This window comes from Leucopleurus acutus (genome assembly GCF_964270905.1).
Source record: "Leucopleurus acutus genome assembly, chromosome: 6".
NCBI lineage: Eukaryota > Metazoa > Chordata > Mammalia > Artiodactyla > Delphinidae > Leucopleurus > Leucopleurus acutus.
The window spans coordinates 13,437,617-13,456,131 of NC_139149.1; the positions used below are offsets into that span (position 1 = coordinate 13,437,617).

An 18,515-nucleotide genomic window follows, 5' to 3' on the forward strand; every position below is an offset into this window, starting at 1 on the left:
CTTTGGCACTCTTACATGTGGCCTCTCCGGGGCGAGAGCTCTCGGGGTTCACAGGCAGAGCTCAGGTGTATCCAGGCCGCTCCTGACAAGGTCGAGGTTGAACCGAGAGGGCATTTGTGGAAACGTTGATGAAATACTGACAGTCGGGCAAAGCTTTGATCTCGTTTCCTTTCTGTGTCCCTCTCTGACTGCAGGGTTACGACAACACCGAGAGCAGCGTGCGTAAGGCCAGCGTGTTTTGCTTAGTGGCGATTTATTCCGTAATCGGAGAAGAGTTGAAACCTCACCTGGCACAGCTCACGGGCAGCAAGGTGTGTATAGCGTTACACGGGCGGGTCGTACACCTGGGCCTGCTGGCGCATCGCAGACTTGCTGCCCAGCAGCTCTGGGCTCCGCACGGGCTTCCTCAGCATGTGCGTTCTAGCTGGGCCTTATTCTCCAGAGGCGTTTCTCTAAAGACGAAGTGACCGGCCGTTTAGTGAAGTCATTAAGGTACAACGTGGTCTGTCGTCGCTCCAGTTTTTGAAACGATAGCTTTGAACTTCTCGTTTATCCCCAAAAGGAAGATGACTTTCTTTAGAAACCAGCTTGTTTTCTCCCCCCGAAACACTAAGGACGTTTACCTGCTGGCTTCACACAAGGCTGGGGGGCTCCAGGTCCCTGTGGGGTGAGGACGGTGACCCTGCACGTGACCCGCCCGGGGGCCCACAGTGATCTCACTCTGGAAGCCGGGCTTTTTATTCCCTGGGCTGCCTCTCACCTTCCTTCTAGACTCAGGGCCAGAAAATGGGACAAAAGGACGATGGGCTCATGGAAGGTGACGGGGGCTGGAGTGCTTGTTGGTTGAAAAACAAACTCACATCTGATGAACTGCCAGGGGAGAGCAGGTGGCCACCCTCGAGCTCTGGCTGGAGAGGCCAGGGCCTGGGCCGCGGGGCCAACGTGTCACCGTGAAGTTACAGAGGCCCTGGGCAGGGGTGCAGATCCGCGAGCGCGAAGCCTGCAGCGCCTGGCCTTCCTCCTTAGAAAGGAAGGGAGCAGAGGTGACGCTCGTGGCTTTCCAGTAGGGCTGTTCCTTTGACACAGTTGGCGAGCATCACCGCTCACCGCGTTCTGGCTCTGCTGCCTTCGCCCGAGCAGGGCTCGCACCCTCAGCACTGCCGACACCTCGGGCCACTTCCTGGTGGAGGCGCCACCCCTGGGGTCCCAGGAGCGCACCCCACCCTCCGTGGATGTCCCCACACCTGGCCAGGTGTCCTCTCGGGGCAGAATCAGCCCTGGTGGAGAACGACTGGTCCAGAAGGAGACACTTGACTCTTCCCGCAGACAGAAACCAGCAGCGGGGCTGGCAGGTGTGGAGGCCGCTTGCCCTGATTCCACTTCCCGAGGTCCCCGTCCAGCCCTCCTGGCCACGGCTTGCAGGACCCTGAGCCGAGCAGTGCACTGGCCCGGGAACCCCCCTCCCTCTGTGGCCGTCGTCGGGGGCCGTGGATGGTCCCTGGCAGCGGTGGGGACGGCACAGACAGTCTTCACAAAAGGAATTAGATTCGTAAAGTGGGAAATTCACCCAAAAGTAATATTAGCCAGACCTCGGTTTTCTGGTACTTTCTACTCTCGTGAGTGAGGGAGCTGCCCTGCCATCTCATGCGCCCCCTCCAGCAAGGGGCTGAGGAAACGCAGGTGTCTTCTCGTCCCTGTCCTGCGGTTGACCTGCTGCCCCTTGCAGCGTGGTCTCGGGTCTGGAGCCCAGTCCTCATTGGAGCCAGTATTCCCATCTCCCCGCTGATGATGTTGGTCGGCTCGGAGGGCTTGGGGAGGCTGGCCGCACAGCTGTCCACTGGGGCAGCGCAGAGCTTCCGGCCGTTACAGTTTTTATAGGTGAGAACTCCGGTGTGTTAACGTGAACCTGGTAGACTCCAGCGCACATCTCCTAAAACAAACACCCTCCCACCCAGCTCCCCAAAATGGGTAGCTGACAGCACATGGTGCTAAGTTAGAAACAGAGAATCAAGCCATGGCTTCCAGTTTCTGTGTGTCACCAAGCCTATCAGACTCTCCTTCCACTACTTAAATGAAGTTAATAAATGACATCAGGTTCTGCAGAGAAAGGCTGGTGCAAGGAACTTGTGAGGTGCCTTTGAGAAGTGTCCCGTTGCCATGGCAGCAGTACTGGCTTTAGGATCAGAAAACCTGTCCCCCGCTGACTAGCTGTATGACTTTGAGCAACCTTTCCTTTCTGCGCGCGCGCGCTCTCTCTCTCTCTCTCTCTCTGTCTCTCTCTCTCTCCCCCTCCCCCTCCCCCTCTCTCTCTCTCTCTCTGTAGAATACAGTAACATAAAATTTACTGTCTTAACCATTTGTAACTGTACAGTTCACAGACACTAAGTACATTCATATTATGCATATTCATCACCACCATCCACCTCCTGAGCTCTTTGCACCTTGGAAAGCTGAAATCCGTAATATTCCCCCTCCCCCCTGGCCCCTGGCCACCACCATTCTACTTTCTGTCTCTGTGAGTGTAAAACACTCATAAGTGGAATCATACAGTATTTGTCTATTCGTGACTAGCTTATTTCACTGAGCACAGTGTTCTCTAGGTTCACCCATGTTGTAGCAGGTGTCAGAATTTCCTACTTATTTATTTATTTTTGGCTGTATTGCTGCACGTGGGCTTTCTCTAGTTGAGGTGAGCGGGGTCTAGTCTTGGCTGTGGTGCGCGGGCTTCTCATTGCGGTGGCTTCTCTTGTTGCGGAGCGCAGGCTCCAGGCACACAGGCTTCAGTAGTTGTGGCACGCAGGCTCAGTAGTTGTGGCTCACGGGCTTAGTTGCTCTGCGGCATGTGGGATCTTCCTGGACCAGGGCTCGAACCCATGTCCCCTGCATTGGCAGGAGGGCTCTTAACCACTGTGCCACCAGGGAAGCCCCTTCCATTCTTTTTAAGGCTGAATAACAGTTCATTGAATGTACGTGCAGCATTTTGCTTATCCATTTCTTGGTAATGGCCTTGTCGGCTGTTTCCACTTGTTGGCTATTACGAGTAATGCTGCTATGAACATGGTGGTACAGATAACTCTCTGAGAACCCACTTTCAATTCTCTTGGGTATATATCCAGGAGTGGAGTTGCAGGATCATATGATAACTGCCAAACTGTTTGCCACAGCAGCTGCACCATTTCACATTCCCACCACCAACGCACAAGGGTTTCAGTTTCTCCACATCCTCGCCAGCACTTGTTATTTTCTCTTCTTTTTTGATAATAGCCATTCTCATGGGTGGTGTGAGGCAATATCTCAGTGTAGTTTTGATTTGCGTCTCCCTAATGATTGGTAATGTTGAGCATCTTTTCATATGCTTGTTGGCCAGTTGTATATCTTCTTCAGTGAAATGTCTATTCAGGTCCTTTGCCCATTTTTGAATTATGTTGTTTGTTTTTTTGTTATTGTTGAGTTATAGAAGTTCTCTATATTCTGGATATTAATCGCTTGACCTTTGATGCACAAAATGTTTTAGTTTTCGTGAAATCCAATTTGTCTATTATTTTTTTGCCTGTGCTTTTGGTGTCGTATTCAATAACCATTTCTGAACCCAGTGTTGCGAAGCTTTTGCCCTGTGTTTTCTTCTAACAATTTAAAAATTTTAGCTTTTAATGCAAGTCTCTGATCCATTTTGAGTTAATTTTTGTGTATGGTGTTAGGTAAGGGTCCAACTTCATTCTTCTGTGTGTGGATATTGTTTTTCCAATACCATTTGTTGAAAAGACCTTCTGTTTCTTCAGAGAACCTCATTGGAATTTTGATAGGGGTTTCATTGAATCTATAGATAGCTTTGGGTAGTATTGACATCCTAACAGTATTGCCTTCCAATCCATGAACACAGGATGTCTTTTTTTTTTTTTAACCTCCATACTGTGATGAGTTGTTGTTTGTTTTTAGTTTTTTATACTTTTTTTTTTCTTTTTGCGGTATGCGGGCCTCTCACTGTTGTGGCCTCTCCCGTTGCGGAGCACAGGCTCCGGACACGCAGGCTCAACGGCCATGGCTCACAGGCTTAGCCACTCCACGGCATGTGGGATCGTCCCGGACCGGGGCACAAACCCATGTCCCCTGCATCGGCAGGCGGACTCTCAACCACTGTGCCACCAGGGAAGCCCTGTTTTTAGTTTTTTAAATTGAGATATAATAAACATGAAATTACATTAGTTTCAGGTGTACAACATAATGTTTGATATTTATTTATATTGCAAAATGATCACCACGGTAAGTCTAGGTAACATTTGTCATCACACACAGCTACACAATTTATTTCTTGTGATGAGAAATTTTAAGATCTACTCTGTTAGTGACCTTCAAATATACAATACAGTATTATTTACTATAGTTACCCATGTTGTACACCACATGGGATGTCTTTTTATTTGTGTTTTTAATTCCTTTCAGTAACATTTTGTAGTTTTATTGTACAATTCTTTCACTTCCTTGGTTAAGTTAATTCCTAAATATTTTATTCTTTTTGATGCTATTGTAAACGTAGTTGTTTTCTTAACTTCTCGGATTTGTCATTTTTTTAAAAAAATATTTATTTATTTATTGGCTGTGTTGGGTCTTCGTTGCTGCACGCGGGCTTTCTCTAGTTGCAGCAAGCAGGGGTAACTCTTCGTTGCGGGGGCGTGGGCTTCTCATTGCAGTGCCTTCACTTGTTGCGGAGCACGGGCTCTAGAGCGCTGGCTCAGTAGTTGTGGCACACGGGCTTACTTGCTCGCGGCATGTGGGGTCTTCCCGGACCAGGGATCGAACCCGTGTCCCCTGCATTGGCAGGCGGATTCTTAACCACTGCACCACCAGGGAAGCCCGGATTTTTCATTTTTAGTGTATAGAAATGCAGTTGAATTTTGCTCACTGATTTTGTATTCTACTTTGCTGAATTCTTTTATTAGTCTTAATGTTTTTTTGCAGAATCTTTAGGATTTTATACCTGTGAGATCACAGTTGTCCCTTGGTATCCACTGGGATTGCCATAGATAACAAACTGTGCAGATGCTCAAGTCCCGTACCTGTGGTTCCACTTGTGTGTAGCCAACTGACCGCAGATGGTGTAGTGCTGTGTGTGTTGAAAAAAATCCCTGTATAAGTGGACCTGCACAGTTCAAACCTGTGTTGCTCAAGGGTAAACTGTATATCATCTATGAACAAAGATAATCTTGCTTCTTCCTTTCCAATGTGGATGCTTTTTGTTTTTCTTTTCCTGCCTAATTGCTCTGGCTGGAACTTACAGTACTATATTAATAGAAATGGTGAAAGTAGGCATCCTTGTTCCTCATCTTAAAGGAAAAGTTTTCAGTCTCTTACCGTCGAGCATAATGTTCACAGTGTGCTTTTCATATCTAGCTTTTGATACGTTGAGTTACAGGCAGCCTCGGAGAGAGTGTGGATTCGGGTCCAGATCGCTGCAGTAAAGCGAATATTGCAATGAAACAAGTCACACAAATTTTTTGGTTTCCCGGTACGTATAGAAGTTATGTCTTTACTATACTGTAGTCTATTAAGTGTGCAATAGCATTCTGTCTAAAAAAAGTCAGTATACCTACCTTAATTTAAAAAAAAAGTTATTGCTAAATAATGCTAGCCATCATCTGAGCCTTCAGCGAGTCATAATCTTTTTGCTGGTGGAGGGTCTGGCCTCAGTGTTGGTGCTGCTGACTGATCAGGGCAGTGGCTGCTGAAGGTGAAGGTGGCCGCAGCAGTTTCCTAAAATAAGACAACGGTGAAGTTTGCTGAATCGATCGACTCTTCACAATTTCTGTGTTGCAGCAACGCTGTTTGATAGCATTTTACCCACAGTAGAATTTCTTTCAAAATCGGAGTCAATCCTCTCGAACCTGCCACTGCTTTATCAAGTAAGTCTGTGTAATAATCTAAATCCTTGGTTGTCATTTCACCAGTCTTCACAGCATCTTCACCAGGAGTCAATTCTATCTCAAGAAACCACTTTCACATGAGATCTCCCTAAGCTCCGGATTTGTATCTCTGGATTTGGGTTAGTGGAGAAAAAATTAAGAAATCATTGCAACTGAACTAGATCTCACTAGTTGGTGATGCTCCAGAGGAAAGTCAGTGTCAGCCTGGGGAAAAGTGAAATTCAATATCCCAGCTCCTAATGCTCTGATCTCCTGCAGCAGAATTCAAATTTTACCCTCAGCTCTACAAGCTCAGTTGCCACTCTCCTTTAATGGAAACTTAAGTGCACACTGAGGGCAGGATTTGGCTCAAAGACTTTCTACACTGCACTAAACATTCCTGTTGTTAAAAGCACCTTTACACATATATGCCGTTACAAACTAAGACTGAATTTCTGGACAAGATGTAAAATGCAGACTTTGGAGATAAGTGCAGAACAGTTTAAAGTATTTCACCAGCTCCTCTACCGAAAACAAACAAACAGACGAACAAAACCTTTGCCTCTTCCAGAGTCAGGCAACTTCCCCAAAGTCATCAGGCAGCCAGAATTTCCCAAGGATTCTGAAGGTACAATTCCCTGTTTCTTGGATTTCATGACACCCTCCCCATTCCTTTAGAGAGGTATTTCATGGTTTGTATTTCTTTTTTTAAAAACTCATTAAAATTAAGTATGCTTTGAAGGAAAAAAAAAAAGAAACCCTTTCTTTGCTCATCTGTAAGAAGCAACTCCACATGCACTAATGTTTTATCATGAGATTTTTATCAATTCAGTCCCATCTTCAGGCTCCACTTATAATTCTAGTTCTTCTGCTGTTTCCACCACATCTGCAGTTCCTCCCCTGAAGTCTTGAACCCCTCAAAGGCGTCCAGGAGGGTTGGAATCAACTTCTTCCAGACTCCTGTTGATGTTGGTATTTTGGCCTGTTCCTGTGAATCAGAAATGTTCTTCATGGCACCTAGGATGCTGAATCCTTTCCAGAAGGTTTACAGTTGACTTTGCCCAGATCCATCAGAGGAAGCACTATGGCAGTGATCGCCTTACAAAATGTATTTCTTAAATAATAAGACTTGAAAGTCAGAATTATCCTTGATCTACGGGCTGCTGAATGGGTGTTGTGTTAGTAGGCATGAAAACAACATTAATCTTGTTGTACATCTTCATCAGAGCTCTTGGGTGACCAGATACCCTGTCAATAAACAGTAATATTTTGAAAGGAGTCTTTTTTTCTGAGCTGTAGGTCTCAACAGTGGGCTTAAAATACTCAATCATGTTGTAAACCTGTGCTGTCATGCAGGCTTTGTTGTTGCATTTACAGAGCACAGGCAGGGTAGGTTGAGCATAATTCTTAGGAGCCCTGGGATTTTCAGAATGGCAAATGAACTTAAAGTCACCAGCTGCATTAGCTCCTGACGAGAGTCAGTCTGTCCTTTGAAGCTTTGAAGCCAGGCATTGGCTTCTCCTTTCTGGCTCTGAAAGTCCTAGATAGCATCTTCTTCCATTATAAGGCTGTCTTGCCTACATTGAAAATCTGCTGTTTAGTGTAGCCGCCTTCATTAACTATCGTAGCTAGATCCTCTGGATAACCTGCTGCAGCTTCTACATCAGCACTTGCTGCTTCACCTGGCACTTTTATGTTATGCAGGCAGCTTCTTCCCTTAAACCTCATGAACCAACATCTGCCAGCATCAGACTTCTTTCCTGCAGCTTCCTCATCTCTCTCAGCCTTCCTAGAATGGAAGAGAGTTAGGCCCTTGGTCTGTAATAGGTTTGGGCTTAAGGGAGTGTTGTGGCTGGTTTGATCTTCTGTACAGACCACTAAAACTTTCTCCATATCAGCAGTAAGGCTATTTTCCTTTCTTATCATTCGTGTATTCACTGGAGCAGCACTTCCAGTTTCTTTCAAGAACTTTTCCTTTGCATTCACAGCTTGGCTAACTGTGGCACGAGAGGGCTAGCTCTTGGCCTGTCTCAGCTTTCAATATGCCTTCCTCACTACGCTTAATCATTTCTAGCTTTTGATTTAAAGTGACAGAAGTGCAGCTCTTTCACTTGAACACTTCAGGCCACTGTAGGGTTATTAATTGGCCTAATTTCAATATCGTTGTGTCTCAGGGACTAGGGAGGTGCAAGTACAGGGAGAGAGACCCGGGAATGGTGGGTCTCTCGCGCAGTCAGAACACACACATCTGTGGATGACATTTGCTGTCTTTACATACGGGCGTGGTTTGTGCCACCCCAAACAACTATAGTCGTAACATAAAAGAACACTGACCACAAGTCACCATAAGAAGTATAATAGTAATGAAAAAGACTGAAATAATTGTGAGAATTGCCAAAATGGGACAGTGACATGAAGGGAGCCATGCTGTTGGAAAATGGCCCTCATGGACTTGATTGATGCAGGGTGTTCACAAACCTTCAGTTTGGGGAAAAAAACACAGTATCTGTGAAGTATATTAAAGTGAAGCACAATAAAACAAAGTATGCCTATACTTTTCTTCTATTCCTAGTTTATTTGGTATTTTTATCATGAAAAGATACTGAATTTTGCCAAATACTTTTTCTGTATCAATTGAGATGATCCTTTGGTTTTTGTTTGTTTGTTTTTTAATATTTATTTATTTATTTTTGGCTACACTGGGTCTTCTTTGCTGCGTGCGGGCTTTTCTCTAGTTGCAGCGAGTGGGGGCTACTCTTCATTGTGGTGCACGGGCTTCTCATTGTGGTGGCTTCTCGTTGTGGAGCACGGGCTCTAGGCACGCGGGCTTCAGCAGTCGTGACACACAGGCCCAGTAGTTGTGGCTCACAGGCTCTAGAGCACAGGCTCCATAGTTATAGTTATGGCGCATGGGCTTAGTTGCTCCGAGGCATGTGGGATCTTCCCGGACCAGGGCTCAAACCCATGTCCCCTGCATTGGCAGGTGGATTCTTAACCACTGCACCACCAGGGAAGTCCCTGGGGGTTTGTTTGTTTGTTTTTGTTTTTTCCTTCATTCTGTTAATGTGGTGTATTATATTTATCAATTTTTGTATGTTGAACCATCCTTGCATTTCAGGAATAAATCCCACTTGGTCATGGTATTAAAGCCTCTTAATGTGCTGTTGAATCTGGTTTGCCAGTCTTTTCTTGAGGATTTTTTGCATCAGTGTTCATAAGGGCTATGGATCTGTAGTTTTCTTGTTATGTCTTCAACTGGCTTAGATATCAGGAGAATGCTGACCTCATAGCATGAATTCAGAAGTGTTCCTTCCTCTTCAGTTTTCTAGAAAAAATTGAGAAGGATTGTGTTAGTTCTCTAAATGTTGGTAGAATTCACCAATGAAGCCACCTGGTCAGGGGCTTTTCTTTGTCAGATTTTTGATTACTGATTCAATCTCTTTACTAGTTATGGGTCTGTTCAGGTTTCTCTTTTCTTCTTGATAGGTTTTGTGTTTCTAGGAGTTTGTCCATTTCATCTGTTACCTAATTTGTTGGTGTACAGTTACTAATAGTAGTCTCATGATCTTTTTGATTTCTGTAGAATCAGTCATAATGTCCCCACGTTTGTTTCTGATTTTAACAATTTGAGTCTTCTCTCTTTTTTTGTTAGTTAACTTAGCTAAAGCTTTGTCAATTTTGTTGATTCTTTTTCAAAGAACCAAGTTTTGGTTTTGTTACCTCTATTTTTTGTTTCATTTATCTCTGCTCTAATCTTTATTATCTTCTTTCTGCTAGCTTGGGGTTTAATTTATTATTCTTTTTCTGGTTCCTTAAGATATATAAAGTTAGGTTGTTGATACAAATCTTCCTTCTTTTTTATATAGCTATGAATTTCTCTCTTTACACTGCTTTTGCTGCATCCCATAAGTTTTGGTATGTTGTTTTCGTCTGTCTCAAGGTATTTTCCTATTTCCTTTGTGATTTCTTCTTTAACCCAATGGTTGTTTAAGAGTGTGCTGTTCAATTTCCACAGATTTGTGAATTTTTCAGTTTTCTTTCTGTTACTGATTTCTGAGTTCATCTGTTTTGGTCAGAAAAGGTACTTTGTATCATACTTATCTTTCAAAATGTATTGAGGTTTAATCTGTGGCCTAACATATGGTCTATCTTGGGAAGGTCTCATGTGCACTTGAGAAGAATGTGTATTCTTGTGTAGAATGTTTTGCATATGTCTTTTAGATCTAGTTGATTTATTGTGTTGTTCAAGTCCTCTAGAGTGGAATATTGAAGTCCCTCAACTATTACTATAAAACTGTTTCTCCCTTCCATGCTGTCAGTTTTTGCTTCATATATTTTGATGGCATGTTCTTAGATGTGTAATTATAAATATTAAATTTTCTTGCTGTATTGCTCTTTTATTAATATGTAATGTCCATCTGTTTCTTGTAACCTTTTTTGATTTAAACTCTATTTTGTCTGATATTAGTGTAGCTACCCCATACTCTTGGTTACTGTTTGCATGGAATATCCTTTTCCATTCTTTCACTTTCAACCTATTTGTGTCTTTGGATCGAAAGTGAGTCTCTAGTAGACAACATATAGTTGAATCATGGTTTTCTTTTTATCCATTTTGCCAATCTTTGTCTTTTGATTGGAGAATTTAACTCATTCACATTTAAAGCAATTACAGATAAGGAAGAGATTTCTGTCATCGTGGTATTTGTTTTCTATGTGCCTTATAGCTTTTTTGTCCCTCATTTTCTACACTACTCTTTTGTGTTTGTTTGCTTTTTGTACTGAAACGTTTTAATTCCCTTCTCATTTCCTTTTGTGTATATTCTATACCTGTTTTCTTTGTGGATTACATTTGACATCCTAAAGTTATAATCCTCTAATTTGAATTTATACCAGCTCATTGAGCAAGCTTTCTGAACCCTGGCCTTTTCATTTGTAAAATAGGAGAACCTGTTCTGCCTACCTCAAAGGATTGTTTTGAGGCCCAAATGTGATAATCAGTGTAAAGCTTGTAAACCATTGGACATATACACATCGTTCACTCTATTACCGTCATCTTTTCCTTGTACTTGCAATTATGTTCTAGACTTGACTAGGTAGATACAGTAGGGGTTCTGAGTTGTAAATAACTATTAGCAATGTTTAGCAGCTCATTTTTAACCAGGCTTTCATAGAAATATAACTATCCTGCTTTCTAGATCACTTTTTTCTTCTTTAAAAACTCTAGTGGGAAGCAGCAGCATAGCACAGGGAGATCAGCTCGGTGCTTTGCAATGACCTAGAGGGGTGGGATTGGGGAGGGTGGGAGGGAGGCTCAGGAGGGAGGAGATATGGGGACATATGTATGCATATGGCTGATTCACTTTGGTGTACAGCAGAAACTAACATAGCGTTGTAAAGCAATTATACTCCAATAAGATGTATTTAAAAAAAAAACAACCTCTGATTCAACAAGTACATGTTAGGAACCTGCTATCTTCAGCACACTATGCTAAGGCACATGGGAAGAGCAAGAACTCGTCCTGCCCTGACAGGACTGACACGTGAGGAAACTTGTACAGCTGCCCAGGAGTGACCAGTGGACATGGTGGGACGGGCTCTGATTGCTGGGTCAGGGGCCTGGAGGAAGTGGGACCAGATTGGGCTGGGCTTGGCAGGATTGGGGAGCTGCACAGGGAGGGAAGGAGTGGACTGCAGGGAGGAACAGTGTGAACAGCTCAGGTGGGAGTAGGAGTGGGGTGCTCAGAGGACACGTTCTCCGAGCAGGGAGCTGCAGGAAGCACCTTGCAAGTGTCACTGCTCTGCATTTTGCAGATGGGAAAGTCGAGGCTCAAGAAACGTTTGCCTGAGGTCGCAGAACTAGTTAGTGTTGGAGTTGGTGCTAGAATTCTGCTGGACCTGTTGAGCCTCAGGCCAGTGCTCTGTTGAATGTACCACGGCTTCCCTCGCACCTGGTTGACCCTGGCCGTATCCTCCTGAGCCTTAGAGCATTTAGGAACCTTGTGTAAAATGATGGCACTTGGGGTTTTGTTTTTCTTTTTAATAAATTTATTTTAGTTTTGGCTGCATTGGGTCTTCGTTGTTGCACACGGGCTTCTCATTGTGGTGGCTTCTCTTGTTGCAGAGCGCGGGCTCTAGGCGCGTGGGCTTCAGTAGCTGTGCGCGGTCTCAGTAGTTGTGGCGCATGGGCTCAGTTGCTCCGCGGCATGTGGGATCTTCCCGGGCCAGGGCTCGAACCCGTGCCCCTGCATTGGCAGGCGGACTCTTAACCCCTGCGCCACCAGGGAGGTCCAGTGATGGCACTTTGATCACCGCACTGACTGTTCTATTGAAAGATTTCAGATTTTGAAAGGTGTGGGATGAAAACAGACTGGGATACGTAGCGTGAATTCCCGACACACTCCCTGCAGCTGAAAAGAGTAAGAGGCATTACAAGTCCTGATCTGGGGGGGGACCCCCCGGTGGGCTGCTGCGTGAAGACGCTCGGGCAGAGCCCTCCCGCCAGCTGCACGTCCCAGGCTCCACAGCCATGTGACTGAGCGCGCCTTGCTGGGGGTCAGGGAGACACTGCCTCGCGGGGGCTCTGCTGGTTGCTGGTCCTGTTCCCACCCATCATCCGAGGGCCCCGCTTTCTCCTGTGCCACACGCTCCACTCGGAGCGTCTCTTCGTGGGTTCCCCGGGGACCAGCCGCTCCTCCCTAGGCAGCCGTATACTTGGCCTCACAGCCTGTTCAGAGACAGCAGCTAAAGAGCTGTGGAAGAGCTGTGGATAGTAAATATTCCCTTAATCTTACCAGTCGTGTGTTGCGTAGATTTTTATGGGCACTCTGCTTCTACAAATACCTGTTTCTTTTAATTTTTAATATGATCAGGCACACTATCAACATACGAAGTTAGTGGCATTCAGCAAATATTTAAGAACCTACCGTGTTACATGGTGCTTTAGGTATTTTGAGAGTCCAAGGGGCTTGAGTTAGAACTAAATGAGATGTCAGGCTTGGAAGCCCTTTCGCCGTCAAGCACTGTGCCTGACTGAGGGCACGTTGTTTAGTGACGCAGCGTCTGGCCTCAGGGAAGTTGAGTCTTGCTGGAAAGATCCAGCCCACTGCTCCCTGCAGCAGGAGGTGGCCTGTGCTGAGCCACAGTGGGCGGGGCTGGGGCCCGGGGTGCGGGAAGGCCATGGGGCACATGGGGGCGGCCTCAGATTCCACGCGCCTCGGGAGGTGTGCAATGGGGAAGAAGCAGCTTCTGCACACATGTGAGGGTTAGAAAACGTGACCTCTGACCTTGGCTTGCTTCTTCATGCCGATGGAGTGTGGCTTGCACCCTCTCTTCCCGCTGGGTTGGGTGGAGCCGGTGGCTGCCTTGCCCCTGAAGTGTGTGGATCTGCAGCCCTGAGGCCCGCCTCGTGGTCACATGTTTCCCTCTTTCCGTGATAACCCCTCGCGCCCCCTCCTCTAGTCTGACCTCCCAATCGCGGTGGCCCTGGCCCCGGGCAGATGGCTTGGACCAGTGGTGGGCACTCAGTAAATGTCTGTGCAGTGAATTTCTCCTCTAAGGGACGTGCTGTTTTTTTTGGTTTTTGGTATGTTTTTTTTTGCGGTACGCGGGCCTCTCACTGCTGTGGCCTCTCCCGTTGCGGAGCACAGGCTCCGGACGCGCAGGCTCAGCGGCCATGGCTCACGGGCCCAGCCGCTTCGCGGCATGTGGGATCTTCCCGGACCGGGGCACGAACCCGTGTCCCCTGCATCGGCAGGCGGACTCAACCACTGCACCACCAGGGAAGCCCGGACGTGCTGTTTTGTTGTCACCTGGGTTTTCTTTCCTGCTCTCTGATTTTTTCCTCCTGCTCACCCGTTTGTATCTTCTCCTTGCAGATGAAGCTGCTCAACTTATACATAAAGAGGGCGCAGACCACGAACAGCAACAGCAGCTCCTCATCCGACGTCTCCACGCATAGCTAATGCGGCGCCAGAGTCCCCGTGTAGCCCTGGAAGCAATCGGTGGTGCCTCTCAGAGAACTCCCCCTTCCCCCCATCGGCTGCCCAGTCAGTACCAGGAGGCCCGCAAATATTTATTACAATCAGTATTTTGATCCCTTCCAGCTTTTGTGTAGAATCATACTGGTATTGAATGTAAAGGAAGCAAGGCCTGCATTGCATCTTCCTACAAAACAAAACAAAAGGAGTAAGAAAAGAAGAGCCATACTTAAACCGTCTCATCCCGCCTGCTGAGGTCGTAAAACCGTGCGTGTGGGCTGCAGTTTTTAAAAATCGGAGCTCTCTAGCCGATACCTGGTAGAAAGCAGCATTTTCTCTTCAGTTAATAAGATTGGAGGAGGTTGGGTTAAGTTGTGTTTCTCTTTCATCTCGGCCTCCTTGGTTTTGGATGTGGCCTGTGTGGGGCAAAGCCCCACGCCTTCCACAACTGACACCATGAAAGGGTTTGTACGTTGTAAGTTGTGTTTTGAGACCTACTAAGTATATGAATCAAGTCTTGGCAAGAAGTGGGAGAAAAGCCTGAAGATGGTCTTTTAACGAACATGTAGTAATCGTGCTCATCGTCTCCGGACCGGAGGCTGACGCCCTGCGCGGTCTCCTTCCAGGACGGGCTCCTGCCCCTCTGAGCAACCCCACCGATGCCGCCCCTGCCCCAGAGCTGCCACTTGAGGGGCTTCTTAGAGATGAAATCCAAACACAAAAATCAAGGTAAATCGACAGCCTTGGTTAGCGTGTGCTTGAAATGGCCCTTCGTGCAGCGTCGAAGATACCGGAGAAGCTGCTCGTTTTACTGCCGAGATCCTGGGAAACACTATTTAACAGCGCTTCCCCCGTGACCCTGGCCCCTGGTGGTGCAGATTTAGGGACCCCTCGCTTCCCTTCCCGAACCCGCGCCTGAGCGGCTCGATTCTAAGATGTTCTCGGTTAGTCTGGTAAATGGCAGCTCCACCATCTCAGTTTTGAATTCTGTTTAATTTGGGATTGAGATCAAAGAAAAATCTAGAGAGACCAGGTATCAGGATTTTTTTTTTGTAATTTTATGGACTGAAGTACTTCCTTGATCCTCTGCTGAGAGAATCATGGTTTTAAGGAAAAAGTAATTGTGGTGTGTGGCGGATCGCAGAAAAACAGGATTGGAAACACAGTTTTAGAATCAAGTTCTTCAGTGAGAAACTTACCCCTTTAAAATTTCTTCTTGAGGGTTGCACTGCTTCAGTGAAAGCGACTCCGGATCAGGACCCTGGTTAACAAAGTTTGGAGTAAAAGGCTTCAAGCCAAATGGAAGTTCTTAATGCGGTCAGGAAGGCGTCTGTCGTCTCTTAGATTCCACCGTAGCCCCTGTAAACGGAACTGACTTTTCCATATTGTTAATGAGGTGTTTGCTGCTCTGGCGTCCAGTCCCTGCAGCTGCCAGGCTGTGTGGCTCTCACCCCAGAGCTGCACAGCCCCGAACGTAGCTTGTTTTCATGCAGAATCGACTTCAGATACTTTATGCGGAAATAGGCACTGAAGACAGAGGTCCGGGAGCAGAGGCCGGGGCGCCTTCACTGCGTGCGCGTGCATGCTGCGTGGGTGTGCTAAGTGCGTGCGTGCACGTAGCGGGTATCCTGCACGTGCAGGAGGGCCCGCGCTGCTGCCGTTGAGGGAACGTCAGGGGCGCGCTTTACGTGGTCGAACGTTATTGGCTTCTTTTCGGCTCAGAACAGCCATTGCTGTTTGTTCTTACGTCACTCGCGGGGTCGCTTTCTTGCCCTCTACCATCGTCAGCGTCTGATGACTCCTCTGAAGCAGCACCTGTGTTCCGCCGGGTTATTTCCGAGTCCTTCCTGGCGAGCGTGTGTGGAAAGGCCTCTCTCCTTCAGCTCGTGGATGCCCAGGTGGCCGCGGCCCCGCCCGCAGTCGGGAAGGACCTTGAACGTGGCCGCGCGCGTCCTCCTGCCGCTCACAAAGGGCTAGCCTTGAACGTCACTTGCCCAGCCTTGATGTCCTGACCCAGCGGGGCCCGCCCACTCCCAACCGACAGCTGCAGCTGCCCTGCCTCGCCGCCTCCCTGCAGGCGTCGTGTTTGGATGAAACGGTAGAACACAGGCGAGCAGAGCACCCGAGACTCGGTCCGCCTCCCGCGTTGGCCTGACTGTCCAGGGCCCCGAAAAGCCCCAACGCCACCGCCGGGGCCAGATCGCCAGGCTCCCGCTTCCCCTCCCGCTGCTGAGGCCCCGGGGGAGGCGCGCGGCCTTCCTGGAGCCACTGCAGCCACGGGCCGCCCGCCACGGCCCCACTAGCTTCTCAGTCATGCAGCTGCACCTGACCTGTCTCCTGAATCTTTTTCTTGCCCTACCGCCCTTAATTTATCAAGCATAATATTACACGTTAAAGAACAGCAAATAAGAACTCTGTAGAATCCCACCAGGACTTTGCTAACCATGATATTTGGAGATGATGAAAATGCTCTGAAAAATATCAGCCACCAAAATAGTTTTGTCGGCACTGTTCACACGCATGGTCCCCACGCCCCCAGGTTGGGTTTTTGGTTTTGGTTTTTGGTTTTTTTGGGCTTTTTCATGTTACATCCATATCTGTATTTATATCTTATTTGTTTCACTTTCAAGTGTATCATGGCAAATGTACAGATTTTTTGTTGTTGTTAATAATGTGCTAGGATTTGCTAAAAAAGAAAACAAGAAAAAAAAATCCTTTTGAGTTTGCTCTAGAATAAATGAGACTTAATTCAGTTTCCGACGTCCGAGTGGTTTTTTGTGGTTTTTTGTTTTTGTTTTTTTTTTTTGGTCACAGTGCTTATAGGTAGCTTATCCCATCTCTCTGACGTCAGAACGAGGCCACATTTCTGAAGGATCGAGGGGCTACATGGAGGAGCTCGTGAGGTCAGCAGGTCGGACTGCAGGGGGCCCAGGGCCCAGGGCCGGGATCAGGCGGGTGTCAGGATGGAACCTGGGGGAAGGGGAAGGGCCTGGCGAGCGGAGCCGTGGAGCTGGTCTGCAAGGAACCCGTGCACGGCCCCCGGGGGTGCTGGTCCGTCTCTTTGGAGCCTTACTTTTGCTTTCGGAACGATTTTGACTCTTACGTCGCGTTCCGTGAGGCATCTCAGTATCCCTGACCGGTGACCTTGAGCCCCTTTCCCCCATGGCCCACCGCCTCCTGCCCGTTTGACACGTGAGCTCGGCGTGATCACAGAGGCTGGGTTCAAATCCCGGCTTCCCCCCTCACCCCCTCGGGCCAGTGTTCTCACGGATAAACCACCGGAGTGAGACGGACCTCGTGGAGGTGCTGGGAGGGGCCGCGGGTGATGTAGGTGAGGCCGCGGCCCTGCCTCCTGCTGTGGGTGAGGGCGACACACAAGTGCGAGGCTGTCACCACCCCACCCCACCTCCGGGCCTGGCGCAGCGTCCGCCCGTTACTCCGGAGCAGATGCAGAAGCCCCCGTGGATGTGCTGCGCTCAGGCGGGGTTGGCGGTGCACTCTCTGTATTGGGGTCTCTAACCCCTGCCGTCACCATCCTCCTTATCCCAGGGCGGCCAGGAAGCCCCTGCTGATGGCTGTGTGTGTGTTGGGGGGAGGGGGAGATGCCCACCACAAGCAGCGGAGCTTGACTCGGGGGGATCTGAACGGTCTTCTATCCGGAAGGTGCCCCTTTCCACTCACAGTTTTGCACTCAGTTGTAAAGGTTGCAGGACTCCCTGCAGATGTCCAGGGGTTCCAAGGTGAAAACTGCCTACGGACCAATGCTCTTGACGTTCTTGGGTCATGAGTGGAGGGGGTGGGGGTGGGGACAGCGGCTGACAGGCAGCCTTAAATAACGTCATGGGCTACGCACTTAGACTTCTGAAGTACTCTCATCCGTGGCAGTTTTTTTTTTTTTTTTAATTTTTATTTTTGGCTGCGTTGGGTCTTCGTTGCTCCACGCGGTCTTTCTCTAGTTGCGGCGAGTGGGGGCTCCTCTTTGCTGCGGTGCGCGGGCTTCTCATTGCAGTGGCTTCTCTTGTTGTGGAGCACGGGCTCTAGAGCGCAGGCTCAGTAGTTGTGGCGCACGGGCTTACTTGCTCCGCGGCATGTGGGATCTTCCTGGACCAGGGCTCGAACGCCTGTTCCCTGCATTGGCAGGCGGATTCTTAACCACTGCGCCACCAGGGAAAGCCCCGTGGCAGCTTTCTGATTTTCATACCAATCCTGAGATAAAGGTGAGGAACTTGCCCTCGTGTCGCCTTTCCAGGTGGGGAAGTTGAGAGCCGGGCAGAGCACCAGCTAGATGGGGATGAAGGGACTCGGGGCCAGACCCCAGGCTCTTCCCCACGCTTCACACAGCCTTCCTGACTTTCCGGGGGGCACCTCAGAATCCCCTGGGGAGCTGGTGAAGCGGAAGGCGGAGTCTCGCCCTGGTGTTGCTGATTCTGCAGGGCTGGGGTGGAGCGTGGGGATGGGCATTTCTAACCAGTTCCCGGGTGCTGCAGATGCTGACAGGCTGCGGGCGCCGTTGGAGAACCATTGTAGTACATTCCACGTAAAGTACGACAGGCGGTTTGGTCCTCAGCTTCGGGATGCTCCTTGAGGCAAGCTGTTACAGTAAACAGCGCTGGGCTTCGGGAACCTCAGCCAGACCATCCCT

General features: G+C 48.2%; 1 protein-coding gene across 1 annotated transcript in view; it reads left to right on the forward strand.

Annotated features, from left to right (window-relative positions):
* CLASP1 (cytoplasmic linker associated protein 1) overlaps window positions 1–16,625 on the forward strand; it is a 269,499-nt gene extending 252,874 nt beyond the window's left edge. Inside the window, exons 37-38 of the mRNA XM_082841350.1 lie at window positions 195–311; window positions 13,772–16,625. Coding sequence (XP_082697476.1) covers window positions 195–311; window positions 13,772–13,858 — 204 coding nt within the window. The 3' untranslated portion in view covers window positions 13,859–16,625. The remainder of the gene's footprint in view (window positions 1–194; window positions 312–13,771) is intronic.
* The last annotated feature ends 1,890 nt before the right edge of the window (window positions 16,626–18,515 follow it).